This window comes from Anser brachyrhynchus (genome assembly GCF_964034855.1).
Source record: "Anser brachyrhynchus genome assembly, chromosome: 8".
Classification (NCBI taxonomy): domain Eukaryota; kingdom Metazoa; phylum Chordata; class Aves; order Anseriformes; family Anatidae; genus Anser; species Anser brachyrhynchus.
The window spans coordinates 2,177,880-2,195,707 of record NC_137702.1 but is presented as its reverse complement, the minus strand read 5'-3'; the positions used below and the strand labels follow the sequence as shown (position 1 = coordinate 2,195,707).

The 17,828-nt window shown below is 60.3% G+C and overlaps 2 protein-coding genes across 3 annotated transcripts in view; both read left to right on the top strand.

The window, feature by feature from the left end:
- Positions 1-221: 221 nt before the first annotated feature.
- On the top strand, positions 222-10,543 carry AK4 (adenylate kinase 4). The gene is made up of 5 exons (XM_080603539.1): positions 222-619; positions 5,214-5,333; positions 6,695-6,867; positions 7,200-7,318; positions 8,309-10,543. Exons 1-5 carry the CDS (start codon positions 475-477, stop codon positions 8,421-8,423), a joined length of 672 nt encoding a protein of 223 aa, XP_080459665.1. The 5' UTR covers positions 222-474; the 3' UTR covers positions 8,424-10,543.
- Positions 10,544-11,852: 1,309 nt separating this feature from the next.
- Positions 11,853-17,828, top strand: part of DNAJC6 (DnaJ heat shock protein family (Hsp40) member C6) — a 46,050-nt gene continuing 40,074 nt past the window's right edge. Inside the window, exon 1 of one of the 2 annotated variants that reach the window (XM_080603365.1) lies at positions 11,853-11,973. In XM_080603365.1, the coding sequence (XP_080459491.1) occupies positions 11,952-11,973 (22 nt within the window). In that variant the 5' untranslated portion in view covers positions 11,853-11,951. Of the gene's footprint in view, positions 11,974-17,509; positions 17,731-17,828 lie in introns of those variants that run through there. The other variant, XM_080603366.1, reaches the window with a different exon arrangement.

Sequence of the window (17,828 nt, the reverse complement as noted above, 5' to 3'; positions counted from 1 at the left end):
GGGGTGTGTGAGGGAGGGGGGGGACACGAGGGGATCGGGGGGGGGCTCCCCGTGCCGCCGGGGCTCCGTGAGGCGGCGCCGAGCCCAGCCCAGCCCAGCCCAGCCCAGCCGCGGGGGCCCCGTCGGGCGGCGGCGGGACTACAAGTCCCAGGGTGCCCGGCCCGAAGGGGGCGGCCCGAGGGGGCGGCCGTACACCCCCCCCCCCCCCCCTTCCCCGCTCCGTGCTGATGTGTACGGGCGGCGGGTGAGCGGCTCGGCACGGCTCGCCTCGGCTCCCCCCCCCCCGCCCCCTCCCAGCACGCCATTTTGCGGGGCTCCCCGGCATGCGGGGTCCCGTCGGGGGCGGCGAGGCGGCGGGGACCCCCCTCAGTGCCCCCCTCTTAGCTCTGGGTCCCCCCCCGCGGGCTGCGTGAGGCGGGGGGCGGGGGGGTGTGCTGCGGCGGTGCCCCCCGAGGGACCCTCCCCGGGCCGGCCATGGCCTCCAAGGTGCTGCGGGCCGTGGTGCTGGGCCCCCCCGGCTCGGGCAAGGGGACGGTGTGCGAGAGGATCGCCCGCAGCTTCGGGCTGCAGCACCTCTCCAGCGGGCAGTTCCTGCGGGAGAGCCTCCGCCGCGGCGGCGGTGAGTGCCCGGGGTGCCCCGACGGGACGGGGATGGGATGGGATGGGGATGGGGACGGACGGGGCGAGCCCCGGGGGGAAACCTCCGTGGGGGGTCCTCGCCTCGCTGCCGGCCCCACGGGGACGGGGCGGCCCCGCGTGTCCCCCCGCTCGGCCGCCGGTGCGCGTCCTTCTCCGGGTTTGAGGCTGGATTTCGTTATTAGGCTGCTCCCTCCATCTTGGATGTGCCGAGCTGGCCGGGGAAAAGCGGGCTGGGGCGCAGCGGGGGAGCCTTCATCCCAGCCCCCCGGGTGGGCACGGCTGGGGAGAAGCCCGGCCAAAAAAACCCTGGGTGTTCGCGCACCGACGGCCGGCCTCGGCGCCCGGGGTCACGGCCCTCCCGTGTCAGCTTCACCGTCCGCCAGGGTTTTGTAGGAGTGGGGTTAAATCGCCCAGCTTGGGCCCCAGCGCCTGCCGCGACACCCGCCATGCGAGGGACGCGCTGAGAACATGCGCGTGTTCACGGGGAAAGCCCTCGGGGAAGCTTGCCGTGGGTTGTGGGGTGTCCCGACTGCGTGCCGTGCCGTGCCAGCCCCTGTGGTGAGGCCACTGGGGTGGCACGGGGCGCCCCTGTGACCCCCGAGTCCTTATTAAGCTCCCCTCCAGGATCAGGGAGGCTGGGGGCTGCGGTGCTGCCAGCCCACCCCGTGTTTCACATCCGAAGCCCTTCGGAGAGCTGACGGTCTGTGCTGTGCTTCGCTGGGGCCAGCCGGTAACGGATCCCGCAAAGTTTTGGGAGCCAGCAGCCGGGCGGCGCGGGGCTGCCCCCAGCCGTGGCTGGGCAATGCCAGCGCCACTGCTCGCGGCGGGTGTGCGAGAGACCTGCCCGGGGAGGAAACTGACTCAGAGGAGCCATAAAACGACACAAAACAGCCCATAGGAACAAGGCGCGCTTTGCCTTTTTAGAGGTGTGACAAGAAAGGGAGAGAAAAAAAAAAAGGAGGGGGGGAGGATAAACTTTCAGAGCTGTGTGCTCTGTGGGGCGTTGCACGCTCGTTTAAAAATACCCAGATTTCCTTCCATAAATAAAAAAAAAAAGCACGGTAATATTTCCTCTGGGGAGAGGCTCGAAATTTGGAAAATCCCAATAACTCTTTTGGCTGAGCCGCGGAGCACCTGGGCGAGGACCAAGCGGTGCAGCGGCGGGTGGGAAACGTGGGTGGAGAGGCAGGTAAGATTGCTCAGGAGTAGAGCCGCCGAAATTTCACACAGCTGACGTGCCTTTCAGGTGCCACCTTTGACTTCGCCGCTGGTCATAGCTCTCACTAATGTGCAGCTGTTTGTTTGTTGGGTTTTTTTTTTCTTCTTCTTCCTTTTTTTTTTTAGCTATTTGCTTTGGACAAGCTGTTACATGACCACGCAGCGATGTGCCAGCTCTGGAGGAAGCTGGATGGAAGTAAATTCCCTTCCTGAGTTTGTCATCCATGCCACTGGCTTTGCGTTGTAGGGGAGATGAGGCCAGCCGTACAAACACCCCGCTGCCCTCCAGAGGGACCCGCCAAGGGGTTTTAGAGCAGCCTCTGGGCAAGGATGCCGTGCAGGAGTGGATTTGGAGGTGATTTTCCCATCTCAGGAAGCCGGAGGACACCCGAGCATCCCGCACAGAGCGAGCCCCGTGGCTCCACGTGGTGCGGGGTGGCTGGATGTGCCGCTGCCGCTGAAACCCTTGGGGTTTTGTAACAGTGACTCGGCGAGGGCATCCGCTGCCACGGATGTGTTGGTTAATCAGTGCCTCGTTTAGTGACTGCCCTGCTGTGCAAAAGTGCTTTGTTTGGACTGCTTTTGGTGCTGTGCAGGGGGTACTGGAGGGCAGCGACCGTTTTCCTCGGCCAGTTCTTGTCCCAGTGCCCAGGTCGTTGCCTCTGGTGCCTGCAGCGTCCCGGGGTCTCAGCAGGGCTCAGCTCATTCCAACAAAACCACACGTCCTGGGAGACGCCCGGGTCTTGTGGGCGTCTCACTGCTCCGCTCGCTGCCCCGCTTTTGGGGGGCAGAAGGGTGCTGCGATGACGGGAACCATGAGCTGAAAGGGGTGGGAGAGGGGAAAAGCAGGGCAGCTGGGAGGGGGTCGGTGACGGCCCCAGATCTGTGGCCGTGCCATGCTCCAGCTCCCCGGAGGGAGGCCAGGCTGGCGGAGACGGGGTGAGAACGAGAGCCCTGGATTGGGGAGGTGGATTCGGGGGCTCCGAGGACCCCATCCAGCTGGGGTTGTTCCACATTGGTGCGCAGATAACCACGGGCAGTGCTGCATTAACCACCCGGAGCTCCTCCTCTCCATTAACGCTGCGCTGCCGTAGCCTAAATAAAGAAATCCTGCAAAAGGTTGCCCCAGGGGGCCCAAAGTCCACGTTAGCTCGCGGTGTCCGGCCAGGGGGCCGCTGGCAAGCGAAGCCCTCGCGCCCGCACAGTGCTTCCAGCCGCAGCCCGCCTCCTGCGCCCTGTGTTCGGGAACAGCCTCTCCTTGAGCCCCCGCGGCCTCCGCAGCCCCCAGGCGCAGCGGGAGGCGTCGCTGGAGGCCGGGACCCGCTTTGATGATAAGGACTCAGGGGCACGGGTGCGGGGTTGCGCCGGGAAGGGACGGGGACAGCAGGGTCTGAAGTCCTGCAGTCGTTAGCTTAGCGGGACGGAGCGATAGCAGCGTGGATTTTGGCCCCTGGGTGGGATCTGCGCCAGGCCAGGCGGCTGAACCCCCCGAGCGTCGCGCGGCGGGCCCAGGATCCGCAGGGAGATGCCGTGCATGGGCTGAGGAAGCCCTGCCCAAACCCTGCCGCTGCGCGGCTCGGGGCTGGGGCACGCTTCGCTGGCGAAACGCACGAGGTGGGTTGGGAAAACCCGAGGTAAAGCCTGCCTCGCCGAAGCCACGCGGTGGGAGTGGGGCTGTGCTGCAGGGATGACGAGGTCCAGCACGTCCCGGGTGCCGGGAAGCTCTGCGGGTCCTCCGCGAGAAGCATCTGCCCCCCTCCAGATCCCACCAGCCAGCACGCGGCAGCGCGCGGGCACGTGAATAAATATTAAAAAACCGTGGGCGGCCGCGGTGGTATTTACGCCCTACGAGGTCTCTGTGCTGGTCGCGTGAGACGTAACAGTTCCTTCCCATCGCCGCGCGCTTCCCCGAGCAGGAGCGTGGCGTACGGGCAGCGGCGTCGAGCCTGTCGTCGGGAAAGGCTCCGGGTGCTGCCCCGGGCGGGCGCTGCGGCTCCGGGCAGAGCTGCTCAGCGGCGTCGGTCGCTGTGATTGTGGGGCGATGGGCAACCCCGCTGGGGTTGGGATTTGGGGGGCATCGCCCCGCCTGCGCCTCCCTCCGCGCGCAGCCGTCGGTGCAAAACCCCAGCAGCCGGCCCCGTGCAGCACGGCTCGTGGGACTTCAGACGGAGGGCTGGTGCTCTGGGAGGGTTGAAACGCGCTGTTTTCACTAGAAAACACGCAAAAATGTTCGTTTTGGTTCCAACCGTCGTTAGCTGCTCGGGGAAGGGGAGCGGGTCTGGTCCCCGTGCAGACGGAAGGGGCAGAGCCTCTCCGGGGACAGGGGCAGGGCTTGCCCCAGCTGGTGGCAGGGAGTAGCTGTATTTTCCAAACAGTTTCTTCGAGCTAAGAGAAGAAGAAAGAGAAAATTGTGGACGATCTGTAACGCAAGACCCAGCTGAATTTGTCTCAGGCCCCTTTTCTCACCGGCTGCCCCGTGCTGGCCATGCCCGTTGTGCGGGGCCGGTCAGGGGGGTAGGCAGAAACCCCAGCAATCCTCCTCGCTGTTCAGAGTACCCAAGCTGCAATAAAAATGGGGGGGGGGGGGGGGGGGAAGTGGAACCGAGCCTGCTGGTGGCCGCCCGGGGGACTGAGGCTGCAGGGAAGGTGGATCCGGGCCGGGTTCGTGCCACAGGGAACCATCGCTGCCCCCGAGGCACTTTCTCAGCTCCAGCTGATGCGGGGGAGAGTCAAGCAGGAGCCTGCTCAGGTGCAGTCGCCCTGCAGGTACGCTGCAGTCATGTTCTCAGGTGTTTGATCTGGGAAAACAGTTTTCTTATCTGAGTGCATCTTGAGCGGAGCCTCTGAAGTCTTAAAGCCCCGTGGACGGAAAGCTGTGTTCTGCTTTCCGCAGCCGTAGCGAGCGCTCCGAGGCTTGTGTTCTCAAACGAGCTTCCTGGTGGTGCCTGTTTACTGCCGCGGCCTGCATGTGAAGTCTTGAATTTGCACCTCTTAGGATAATTTCTAAGAGAGAGTGCCAGCTTCTCACGAGGACGGCTGTACGTGGAAGCAGGAGGAGGCAGACTTGGTTCCTCCGAGCCAGGTGCTGCCGGCTGTACAAACGTTACCCAAACGCATCGTTTGTCTTCATAACTTCACTGGAAACCTCTCCGAAGCGCAGTGACGGCCGCTGTAATTCTGTGCGGTGTAATTATTTGTACAGCAGATGTACAGATTTGTCCCCTCTGAGGACAGGGATGCTGCCGAGAGGCTCCCGGATGAGCGATCTCAGAGGGCAGACAGAATTTGAGGGGGAGCGGTGTTTTTTTAGCAGAAACGTCACGCACTTTTTTTTTTCTTTCCTTTAACTTGAACAGAAGTTGGCGTCTTGGCAAAGCAGTACGTCGAGCGAGGCCTCCTGGTGCCGGACCACGTCATCACGCGCGTGATGATGACGGAGCTGGAGAAGCGGCGAGCGGAGCACTGGCTGCTCGACGGTGAGTGCCTCCCGGACGGGAGCATCCCAGGGGCCTTTAAAACATCATTGTGCTGCCGATGGCTTTGCAGCAGCAGGAGAGAGAAGACCAAAGGTGCCTTTTGGGGTCCTGCTGGCAGCAGGAGTGGGGGCAGGTGGCCCTGAACTGCTCCCAGGGGCAGTGCTTTCGGGGGCCAGCGCGAAGTCCACCTATCATTGCAGTAAACCAAGAGCTCGAGGAAGGGCTCCACAACCTTTAAGCTGCAGAGCTAAAAAATAAGAAAAAGTTCGCCCCGAGCTCCGGCTGCCCTCGTGGAGACGCTGCGGACAGCCATGGTGGCCTGGGAGCGCCCTGAAGGGCTGTGGGATTTGGGGAGGGGAGGGATGGGGCAAGTAGCTGTGCCCTGGGGGTCCGGCAGCACTCTGGGACCTTGAGCCCTGTGGGGTCAGGCTGGGTTGAAGCAGCCCCTGAGTTCATGGAACGTGAGGAGAGTTAGTTAATAGCCAGTAACTAACAACCGCGAGCCTCATTTCCTTGTGTCAAAGAGTTTCTTTGATTGTTTCCTAAGTTTTTAAGTCACAAAAAGAGGCAAGTGGGTGAACAAGCCACCCCAAACTCAGTCCTCGCTGTCAAAATTTCATTACTCTTATGATAACATTACTTAATTCATCTGCTGCTTGGCACACAGTGCAGTGAGTAGCGCTGTATGAACAAAGACGTACGTTTGCTGCGTTAAAACTCAAGTATTTCAACATCCACGAGCGTCTGTGTCCCGGCGCTCAGATCCAGGCTGGTGCAGCGCGGGGCCGTTCTGGGCTGGTTGGTGGCGGTGCGTGGGAGCTACCCGCAGGCAGCACGGCTCGGGGACGAGCTGCTGTCCTGCCGCTGCTTTGTGCCCAACACCGGGCCACGAGGCGCAAGGAGCGGGCTTAGTTCTAGCAGTCCGTACGCAAATAACAGCCCGACTAGGCGCGGTAAAGCGGACCTCACGTATTCTTCCTCATAACGACTCGTTCATTAACTGAGCCCAGTTATGGGGCTCTCAGCTCATAATTCTTTGCTTGGGAAAAAGCCTGGGCTTTTTCAGATCTTCGCCGAGCTCTGTGGCGGCCTGGAGAGGCGGGGAGGTGGGGCAGGTCCTCCTGCTGGACGCGGTTTCTCGGGAGAAGACGAGCCCGCAGTGACCTGCGTGCTGTATTTTGGGAGCCGGTGCTGGGGGAGCTATTTTTTGCCACAGCCATCTGGTGGATGCCTCTCTTTCACACCATTTGGGCTGCAGCGAGGAGCTGTGCTATCTTTACAGCGCCGGGGCCGCGGGGCGGGCAGGCAGATGCTTTCCTGCCGCTCACCCGGCCCCTCTCTGCCGCGGCGCGTGCCCGCAGGTTTCCCGCGGACGCTGGGGCAAGCCGAGGCGCTGGACAGGATCTGCGAGCTGGACCTGGTGATCAGCCTGAACATCCCCTTTGAGACACTGAAGGACCGCCTGAGCGCCCGCTGGATCCACCCGGCGAGCGGCAGGGTCTACAACATGGAGTTCAACCCGCCCCACGTTCACGTAAGAGCCCGTAGCGCCGGGGTCGTGCCCGTCAGGAGGGAGGCGAAGGTCAGAGGCGCCTTGCGCTGCGTGGGCGGGCTGGCACGATCCTAAATTATACTGGGGAAGAAATCCCACGTAGTGAGACCCAGGGGCTGCGCGGGCGCCGGAGGGCTTTGTCCTTGGCAGCTGCCCCGCAGGAGTTGTGCAACGTGCACTCAGCCAAGCGAGGTTTGTGTCAAGCGCCGTGCGAAGGCGCCCAGGCCTAACCGCCTCGAGCAGCCGGGGCGTGGGGCAGCGGGGGCAGCTCCCCGGGGAGCCGCAGCCCCTGGATGGCGTTGGCCTTTCCGCAGGGCGTCGACGACCTGACGGGCGAGCCGCTGGTCCAGCGTGAGGACGACAAACCCGAGGCGGTCGCTGCCCGGCTGAGGAAGTACAAGGATGCCGCCAAGCCAGTGATAGAGCTATACAAGTGAGTGGGACCGCGCGAAATAAACCACAGCGTGCCCACGGCCCCTGCTGGGCGCTGGGGGGCAGCTCGCTGCGCTCAGCAGCGCATCGGCGTCCACGGAGGCGGCGGCCTTGCAGAGAGCGCTTCGCTGCGCTCGCAAAACCAGCAGCATCTTTCTGTGCTGCTTAAAATAACACAAATGGACGAGTTTGTTAAATAACCCCCGGTGCTGTGCAGCCCGGAGCGGTGTGTTTGCCCTGCAAAAAACAGGCTGAGGGCCCTGCCCTTTTAGGTGAAGTACGGGGCAGCTGGCAGCAGGGCGGAAGAAGGGAGAGCAAAGGGTGGTAGAAAATGCGTGGGCTGGGAGCATCCACGCTTGAGGGGAAGGTGGGAAGGGGTCCTCCAGCCGCTGCTCACGTGGGAACAAGCTGTGTCGTAAGCGTCTCGGTAACTCTGCGTCCTTAAAACATCCCTCAGAGCTCAGCTGTTGCAGCTTCTAACCACGCATTGCCGCGCCGACGCCCAGGGCTGGCTTGGGGGGCTCTGCTGTAAGCGGCCGGACGCGCTTCAGGCTCTGTCCCTTCTGCACGTGCTGTTGTTGTTTCGGGGCAGGCATCCCCTGGCTACGTTGGGGATAGATCTGGGGTTGTGAGGTGCTACCAGGACCTGCTGAAAGGGCGCGAGGAGCGTTTTAAAAAGGAAAATTGCCCTTACGTTGGGCAGGGTGGGAAGCAGGGCCCTACTTGTCCCACGCCCTTAAGCATGTGAATAAATCCTGCTGCCTTAGGCCTACAGAGTGCTTTAGTGGGGACGGAGGCGAGCTGTGAGGTGTGTGGTGGGATTGGGGTGGCCGCCTGGGTTCGGCTCACCCATGTGTGAACACGTTTAACCCCTCGCTGCCCCTCCTGTGGCCCAGAAAGCCACGGGGAGCTTCCCTGGAGTAGCTCTGCCTGCAGATGTCCCGTCCCTGGGCGCTGCTGGCACTGACTTCTCCTCTCAACTCTCTTCCAGGAGCAGGGGTATCCTGCACTCGTTTTCAGGGACAGAGACCAACAAGATCTGGCCGTACGTGTATGCTCTGCTTTCCAACAGGATCCCCCCTGTGCACTCGGAAGAGGAGAACTAACCAGTTTGGGCGGAGGACCAGGAACTGGTGGGATAACGTGTTTGGTTTCTCCGCACAGAGCTAGCTATTAGCTCACGCTAATTAGGTGATCAGGCAGTACCTATGGCCGCTTCCCCAGGCGTGCTGGATAACAGCTGTGGAAACACACCTATAGCCAGTATCAGGGTGAAAAGGTCTTCGCTTATAAGGTCAAGTCTGCTAGAATAAGTGTTTTTTTTTCCTTCTGAGGCTAGAAAGTATTCCTGCCGGTGATCCCACTGCACAGATCAGCGATGCAAACCTAGGTAATGATTATTTCAGGTTTACACAACTTGCCGTGATTTCCCTGCCACCCCCCTATGAAACCCCAGCCTCTCTCTAAGCCTACACCGTGTCATTCCATTGCTCCGCAGCACTGTTTACTGCAGATCACTCTGTTGTAGTTTTTTTTAAATTATTTTCTATTAAATTTATTTCTTAGAGAAATAAAGCTCTAGAATGCGAGCGTTAGCCCCGTGGGAACTGGTGAGGAACAGAAAACGTTCACGTTACAGAGCTCAGAAATGTGAAGATCACATTTCCGGTAATAGAAACAGAAGAGGGAAAACATGGGAGGTAAACTACACGCTTGTGCTTTTTCTGTAAAGAGAGATGAAAAAAAAAAACACAACACATTATGAAAAGCTGCTATACAGTCTGCTTGTCCTGAGCTGGTGTGACGTGGAGCAGGAAGGTGAGCAGGTCGGTGCCAGGGAAGAGCTGCACTCCTCGTGCTTACCTTGCCCGTCGCTTTTCATACCGTGAGACATGTTGGTGTTGTAGTAGCTTCTCCCAGAGATTTATTTTAACGCGTTTTGCTCTGGGGGAGAATTTGAGTCATTCCTTGTTCCTTGCTGCCTTTGTACCCGAGGTCCTTGCGGAAGCCCGGGCTGTTCCCCGAGGAAATGCCCCTTGTGGAGGGGTTCGCCCGCAGTGGCCGCAGGCTCTTGCGCTGCCGTCCCGCTGTCAGTCCTTATGCCCATGAGGGCTGCCAGAAGTGGTCGCGCCCCGATGCTCAGCCCGTTTCAGCAGCGTGCACCTTGTCTGAAACGGCATCAGCGTGCCCCTTCCGCCCAGACGTGTTTGTGTAACTGGGATTTAAAGGCCCTGCGGGTGTTGCTGCTGCCCCGTGCGCAGGAGCTTTGGGCACAGACCCCAGCTTTTCTGAACTGGACGTGCCGTGAGCCCGCGGGGGGCTCGCTGCTGGGGCACAGCACCGAATCCGTGGGGATGCTCTGCTGGTCTCCTCGAGTTGCCTTATTTTATAGACTATGTATTTAAGAAAAAAAGCAAGATGTGTATTTTTTAAAGGTTTAGAAAAAAAGCACTGAGTTTTAGCATCCGCTTTGGAGAACGCTTCGCTGAGCTGCTTGCCCCGGTGGAGCTGGGCAGCGTAGCAGGGATGCAGGAAAGCTGTCGCTACCCCAGCCCCGTGGCATCAATTAGAGCGGCCTGGGCAAGTTTCTGGTGCTGAAGTGTCACTGTTTTGTTGCTGGGAGAGCGGGTCTCTGGCAGGGCAGGGGGAACCGACTTTGGGGTTTGTTTTTGGCTGCTTGTGCAAAACTTGAGCACATCTTAATGCCACCAGAGGAGCCCCTGACGGTTGCTGGCTCAGTCAGAGGCTGCTCTGCCGTGGCTCTCTCCTGATAACGGAGCCAGAAGCCGTTGGGCACCCGCCGAGCAGCAGCAGCCATCCCCCATGTGCTGCCCAGCCCAGGGCAGGGCTTGCAGTTAGGTTTGCCCCAGGAGAGCCCCTGAGCACTTGTTTTAAAGGCTCTGAGCCCTTCTGCAGATGCAGAAGCCCTGCGACCACGCATGCCTCCAGCCCTCGGGACAGATTTTTCTACAAGAATTGTTGTACTGTGCACTTTCGTAGACCAAACCCCGCAGCGGCATGCACCCAGCCCCTCGCCTTCCCTCCCTGCCGTGTGCTCCGTGCTGAATCCCGTTCCCTCCAGTGTCGGCCGTTCTGCAAGGACCAAGGTGCCGCGCGGGGGGCACTGGGGGCCCGCGCCCCGGTTTGCTCTTGCAGCTTCTTCCTGGGGAATGGCCACCGCTGTGCTGCTGCTCGAAAGATGTAAATAAAATTTTTCTCCTGCTTATCCCTGTGCTGGTGGTGTCTGTCTGTGAGTTTTGCTGGACGGTCACTGTGCTGGGCTCTGCACAAGCCCTTTCCCCACACCAAGGTAGTAACGGGTTCGTGTTTGACCCAGGGTTTGTCCATGGGAGCCTCTGGAACTGCTGGGCACGAGGGGGACGAGGGTGGGGAGGAAGGAGAGGAGCTGGAGCATCCCCACTCCAATGGGAGGAAATCCCCCCCTATGTTTTTTTGGCTTGAACACAACGCTGCTGTTTGGGTCCTGCCTTACAGCCAGCTCCTTTAGTTGGTAAAATCTAAACTAAAAAGTTAAAAGGGCAGCTCGGGTGCTGTGGATGAGGCTGGCTGTTCGTCCCCTTCCACCCTTGCTGCACAGAAAGTTGTTCTCGTTTCCCCGTGTAACTTCCCCCAGTAAAGGCACTGGAGCATTAGGTGCAGCAGCAACGCGCCAGCTCGCGCTGTGCCCCGAGTAATCCGTCACGTGGATCGGGGCAGAGGGAATTAAAAGCTGGAAGTGCCCCAGCTCATCATTACCAGCTCGCGGATCCCATCGGTTTTTTTTTATTTCTTTTTAATTACAGCCAGCAGCTCGGGGCCCCGGTCCCACGCGTGGAGTAAAGCAGAGGCTCTGCAGTGACTGGGAGGGGGAAAAAAGGGCGATGGGGCTGGAACCGCTGCTGAGAGGGGGGAATGGGGACCAAGGAGCTGAACCCCTGTGGGGGAACACGGGGGACGGGTGGGTTTGGGGGGAAACCCAGGGGGCTCTGCAACTTTGTGCCAGCTGCGGCTGCCCTTCGGCTTGCTGCCATCGCCAGGCACCCCTACCCGGGGGTAAAGCACAGGCCCCGTTGGTGTCACCGCCCCACGATTTGTCGCCCCCCGTTTTCTCCCCCGCGACTTCACGGAGGGGAAAGCGGCTGCGGGTCAGCGGCTGAGGGCTGCCAGCGTTTCTTCGAACCTCGCCGCGACCCCTAACCTCAGCCAGCTTCCCACCTCTCCGCCTGCTCACCTGCACCGCACAACGCCCCCCCCAGTTTGTGTAAGGCCCGTAGCGCCGTGCTCTCCTCATTCCTGCCGCTTCTTTGCGGCCAGCTTGCCCCACCTCGGCCTGCGGGGCCGCCGGGCGAGCAGCCCCGGGGCCCCCCCGGCCCCCCCGGGGGTCACCGCGCATCCCCGGGGCCGGGGCGGGGGGGACACAGACGAGCTACTGGCGGGGCTCGGACGGCGCTGGGGGCTCCGCCTGTCCGTCCGTCCGTCGCTCCCTCTGTCCGCCCGTCCGTCCGTCCGTCTGTCCCTCGTCTGTCCGCCCGTCCGTCCGTCCGCGCGGCCGCGTGCGCGTGCCCGCGCCGCCGCCGCCGCCCCCGCGAGCGGGCGCTGCCGGCTGCGGCGCGGCCCCGGCGGGCGGCGGGAGCATGGAGGCGGCGGCGGGGCCAGGTGAGGCGGCGCCGGGCAGGGGTCGGGGCCGGGGCCGGGGTCGGGGCGAGCAGCCGGGGGGAAGGGGCCGCTGGGGGGCCCGGGGGGCCGCTGCCCGTTGGCTGCGGGGGGGCCGCTACGAAGCCCGCTGCCCGCTCGGGCCGCCCCAACGCGGCCGCGCAGCCGGGAGCGGGGCTGGCTGCGGACTGCACCGAGAGCGGGCGTGCCGAAATCCCGGGTCCCTGCATCCCGAAATCTCGGGTCCCTGCCTCCCTGCATCCTGAAATCCCGGGTCCCTGCATCACGGCATCCCAAAATCCCGGCTCCCTGCCTCCCTGCCTCCTTGCCTCCCTACATCCCGAAATCCCGGGTCCCCGCATCCCAAAATCCCGGGTCCCCGCATCCCGAAATCACAGCTCCCTGCATCCCAAAATCCCAGCTCCTTGCATCCCGGCATCCCAGGTCCCTGCATCACAGCATCCCAAAATGCCGGCATCCCTGCACCCCAAGTCCCTGCTTCCCTGCATCCCGGGTCCCCGCGTCCCTTCACCCCGGCATCCCGGCATCCCGGCTCCCTGCCTCGCTGCGTCCTGACATCGCGGGTCCCTGCAGCCCTGCCTCTCTGCAGCCCTGCTCCCTGCCTCCCTGCATCCCAACCCCCCGGTCCCTGCCTCCCTGCATCCCTCCCGGCACCCCGAAATCAGTGGCCGAACGCGGCAGCGCTGTGAATGCCTCTTGGGCATACCGCCTCCCCCGAAGGGAAAGGGAATGGTTTGGGGGCTCGAAAAAATAATAACAGCTTGTATCCGGGCCTTCCTGCGGCAAGGTTAACCGGTGTACGTGTAGCACAGAAATGCTGATACGAAGCGCTGATACGCAGCCTCCTGCAGCACATCTGCTGCGGGGCTGACCTTCAGAGCTGCGCGCTTCGTTACTGCGAGACAAACACGGCGCTGCCTTCCCCGCAACAGCCCCGCTTCAGGCCCGAGAGAAGGAAAAAAAAAAAAAAAGAAAAAAAGCAAAATTCGCGGCTGCTGCGGGAGGGGCCAGCAGGGCCGGGGCGAGTGGTGGGCTCATGGCCTCCGGACCTCCACTCGCCGCTGCGGTGCAGGTGCGCGGCTGTCCTGCCCGGCACTGCTGCTGGATCGCCTGAAATCAGGAGATATTTAATGTTTTTCTGATGTATTTGGGGCTGTCATTACTGCAGCCTTATTTTGCGTGCTGGCAGGGGGAGAGGTAGAGGTGGAGGAGGAGAAGAAGAAGGGGGAGGAGGAGGAGGAGGAGGGTGAGGAATATTTTGGCCAGGACTCCGGGACTGCGAACGACGGACTTTTTCAGTGCCTGCATTTAGCCGAGGGCCTCCATCTTCTGCTGTCCCTTCCCCAGCAGATTTCTCTTAGTCATAGCCTTCCCGGAGAGAAAAAAATAAACACGCATCTGTGCATCGAGCCATTCCGATGGCACAGGCAGCATGAAGGCAACCCGGGCCGCACTATATTTAGACAGCCGTGACACAGCCTGCTTGTTTATGGCCCCAGAAAGACTCGCAGCCCACAGATGCAGTATTTCGGGGCGGCCGTGGCCTTTAAGGAGGAACCACACTGTGTCCTTGAGCTCCGGGTTTCTCCGCTGGCCCTGCCAGTGCTGGCTGCGGCCTTTAACTGCTGACCCAACTCTTCTGCCCCGGGCCGCACGCTGCGCCCGCCGCCCTGCCCCGAGCAGCTCTGGCGGGTGCTCGGCCGGCCAACGGGACGGATTTTTGGTGGGGATTTGCTGAAATCCGGCCCTGTGCGTGCCGGCCCCCGGCGTGCAGATTTGGAGGATAAAACCCCGGGACTGCAGGGACGCGGCCTGGAAATCCCAGCTGCCAGGGCGCCGCCGTCGCTGCCGCCGCCGCTCAGATGGGATTAGGGGCGCGGGAGGAGCTGCCGTGAGGAGCTCTCAAAGCTGAAACGCTATAAATAGCTCTTTTTATTATTTATAAGCAAATATGAATAATAATTTATGAACCTTTAAGGTAGTTCATGTCACGATAGCGTACGAAGCCCTATTTTGGTAGGCGCTGTAGACAATACAGAGATTTTATTTTCCTAAATATATTTTTGTCTTCGGTAACCCAAAATACACAGGATGGGAAATGGTATCCACGTAGATCTGAATCCTGGCAGGGAAACAGATTTGTGCTGAGCAAACTCATGAAGGGAGGCTGAGGCGGGGGCCAGGATTGTGCCCGAACCCTCTGCAGTGGGGCTGTTGCCGTGCAGGAGGTGTGGGACGTTCGCTTGGCGGTGCCGATCCCAGCCCAGGGTGTGCCGTGTGTGCTCAGGATGCTCTCCCGGGAAGCCAGGACAGAGCTGGAGCTGCCAGAGCCGAGGTTTTGGGGCGAAGGCAGCGCTGGGTGGCACGGCAGGCGCGGGCCGTGCTGTGGAAACCGAGAAGCCGGCTTCTGGCTCCTGCAGCGCTCCGTGCACGGCCCGCGGCCACAGCCCCGGCAATGCGCTGCCGAGTCCCCCCACGCCGGTGCAATTCAACCTCCTGCCCCTTGAGACGCATCCAAGCCGCTCTTCCGAAACCGCGGAGCGCGGGCAGCGCCGTGGGGAGAGCGTCGCCTGCCTGGGGGCGGCTGCAGGAGCACGGCCGAGGAAATGGGGAACGGACGCAGACCTGGGCCCACGCCGCACCGCCGCCGCGATCGAGGGCTGTAAGTCAGCCGGTGCTGTGAGCGGAGGCCGGCCCCGCGCTGCAATGCTTCATACAGCAGCCAGAATGAGCAACAAGGCTCTGATAATATTGTTCTTCCAACTAGTTGTAGAGCAGCAGCCCACTACCAAAATCTGTAAGAGCGCGGAAACACTTCAACGGGGGAAAAAAGAAGTGCTGGCTTCGTGGAGAACCTCCCGGTGCTGTCAGGCCCACCTGTATCTCCCCACCCTTCGCAGGCAGGACCTCACGTAGATGTTTGTCAGAGAGAAACTCTGAAAGCTGTAGCGAGGATGCTCATCCCCTGCCCCATCCTCTGTCCCATGCAGGTGTGCCAGCAGGAGCGGCATGCGAGGGGTGGCGGTGCCGCCTGTGGTTCCCCTTCTGCTCTCGGGGCCATGCTCACGGCGTGCAGGGCTCCTCTCCCGTGCCCCGGTCGTGGCCACCCGAGAGCCTCGGCTGATTATTTTCAGACACAGCGAGTGCTGAGGGAATCGCATCATGTCTCTGGAAAATGAGCCAAGGCGGTTTGGGACTCACGGCATTGGTCGTGCCAGGTGAAAGCTGAGCTGCGTGTCGCAGCTTACACATTTGATTGGGGATGTTAGCATTTGCCACAGGAAACCCATTTGCTTCCTTTAGTTTTCAATCTTTAAATCAAACTCCTTAATCTTCCTTTTTTTTTTTTTTATTTTGCCTTTTTTTTTTTCCTAATGAAAGTAAAATCCTGTTGAACTGCCGCTGGGGTCAGACGCAGAAGTTAACCGCGGACGACTCGCTTGCTGTGTGTGGAAGAAGCTGTCTAATCGCCTCCCTCCTTGTTTGTACCACCAGCCTTTCCCGGCGCAAACGATGCCCTGAAAGGGGAAATTCAGCATGGCGCTGGGGACGTTTTGCGTGCGTTTATAAGTGCAGAGCTCTGGCTGCTAGCTTTGCGTTGTGTTACACGCAGCAGAAAGGAGCAGCAGCACAACCTGCAGCCGTGCACCGGCTGCACGGAGCGTTCGCCTTGCTGCTCGGTCCCGAGGCTCAGCGCCACGCTGGGATTTTCCCGGGGCACCAGCTGCGGGGCGGGCGCTGGGTGCAGGACTTGCGCTGACGGAGATGTCGCTGTGGCTCAGAACTCGTGCCTCTCCTTCCAGTCGGCATCACGCACAGGAGTATTTTGCAGCCTTGCAGACAGGCTTCAGGAGGCCCGGATTTTTCATGGCATTGAGCCATTTAGTGAATGGGAAGCAATGGGCGGTATGCAGGCACTGAAATACCCGATTTTTACCCAAATACCTGATTCGGCCTCGATGCGCTGTATGGACGGCCGCACAGCCTCCGATTTCCCAGCAGCTTGCAGGCTGGGGACTTCCTGAGCTGACGGTGACGCTCCCCGATTTAATGTCCCCTTGGGGATTGGCGTCCCTTGCGTTTCCCCAGCTCTGTGAACCGCTGCTGGGGAGCCCCCCGAGTCCTTGAACACTCGGAAACAAGGTCCTAGGCTGGCGTGAGTAAGCCGTGCATCGTCCCCAGCAGCAATTTAACGAGGCTGAGAGGCGAGCTACAAAAACATGCAGAGGCAGCAGTACGCTTAATGGCGTGTGATATCACGGAGGGCAGGAACGGACGGGGAGATAATAACAGAGTCACACTGAAGTCACTGGAAAACAAAATAATGGCAAGCTGTATTGATAAAAAAGGGGGAAGAAGGCAGGGAGGGTAGCGCAAAGGGGGTTGGTTTGTATGTGCTAGATTTATTTCATGGCCAAGTTGTCTGCCCCCAAGTCCTGACCCACAGCGGGAACGCTGTGCACTGCGAGAGAGAAGACACAAACCCAGGAGCCCGAGGGGGCCGCTTTCTTTTCAGATTTTACGTTTTTGTCTCCCTGGTAAGGTTTAGCTTTTCTTTCAGAACAACTTTTCTAAGCCACTTCACAAAGGATTGGATCATCTGACTCCCCTCTCTCCACCTCCGTTCCTAAAACTCCCCGCCTCATCTGCCTGGGGCCCAGCGCATCCCACAGGGGTAGGGTGCTGCGCCGCCCTGAGTAGCTGCTGCCTGAGCAGCTCCTTATTTCTCCAGCAAATCCAGGCCCGGACAAACCATTCCCATAGCCACAAGCAGAAAAGGAACCACATGGCTGTCCTTGACTCCGGTCCAAATATCCCTTATTTATCCTCAGCACAAGTCCTGATACTGCTCTGAAACCGTATTTCTGGCTCTGTGCCCGGGGCCTGTACCTGTGGTGCTACCACGTGCCTGTTCCCCGAGCTGTGCACGGGTGTCAGTGCTCCTGGCCAGCCCGTGGGGCTGCACGAATGATGAGCAAAGCCCCCGGGCGGGAGGGCAGGGAGCGTCACCCTCGCTGCACCGGTCATTTACGCCCCAAAGTCATTCGTGCTGGAACCACATCTCATGCCTCGTGTCTGAAAGTGGCGACAAAAGTTTTGAGTTTGTTGTTGTTGTTGTTTTTTTAATATTTGAATGCACCAGGCCAAAAGTAAAATGGAAACATTAAGATATTCTCCACCTGTGGCAGCAGCAACCCAAAACGCAGTGGTATTATTTCTTCCAGTCCATCTGGGCTGCCTGCTGATGGGAGCCGAGGCAGACCTGGCCCAGGCGAGATCTTGCTGGCTTTAATCAATTCAATCAGATTTGCTTAACCAGGGTTAAACGAGCAGCCCTTATTTAAAATGCTGGCAGCTTGGGAGAGCTTGGGTGTGCTGGGCTCTCCCTGGGGAGGAGGGTGGTGGGACAGATATTTCTCCTGAGAGTAAAGCTCGTGAGCGCTTGCTGGAGTAAAATACCCATGGGGCAGGTTCAGGAGGACAAAAAGGTTCAGGTCTGACAAAAATGTGGTGATGCTCTTGCTTTTCTGCTGAAAGAGTCAAAATTAGGGTCAAAGCTAACCCGTGTGAGGCATGCTCTTCCCTGCCCTGTGGGGCTGAGCTGGCGTGAGCAGGGCCGTAACCCCACGGCCATGCGTGTGGCTGGGGAAGGGTTATTTTGGGGTTAGGTTCTGGATTTCTGCCATGATGTGGGACTTCCGAGGGTAAATGTGACGCTGTGACAGATGCAGCCATCAGGTCTGTACCAAATCAATTTTTAGGGCAGGGAAGAGGCTTTTACTGCATCAAATTCCTGAAGGCTAATTAGATTAAGCATCAAAATCTCAAGTTGAAAA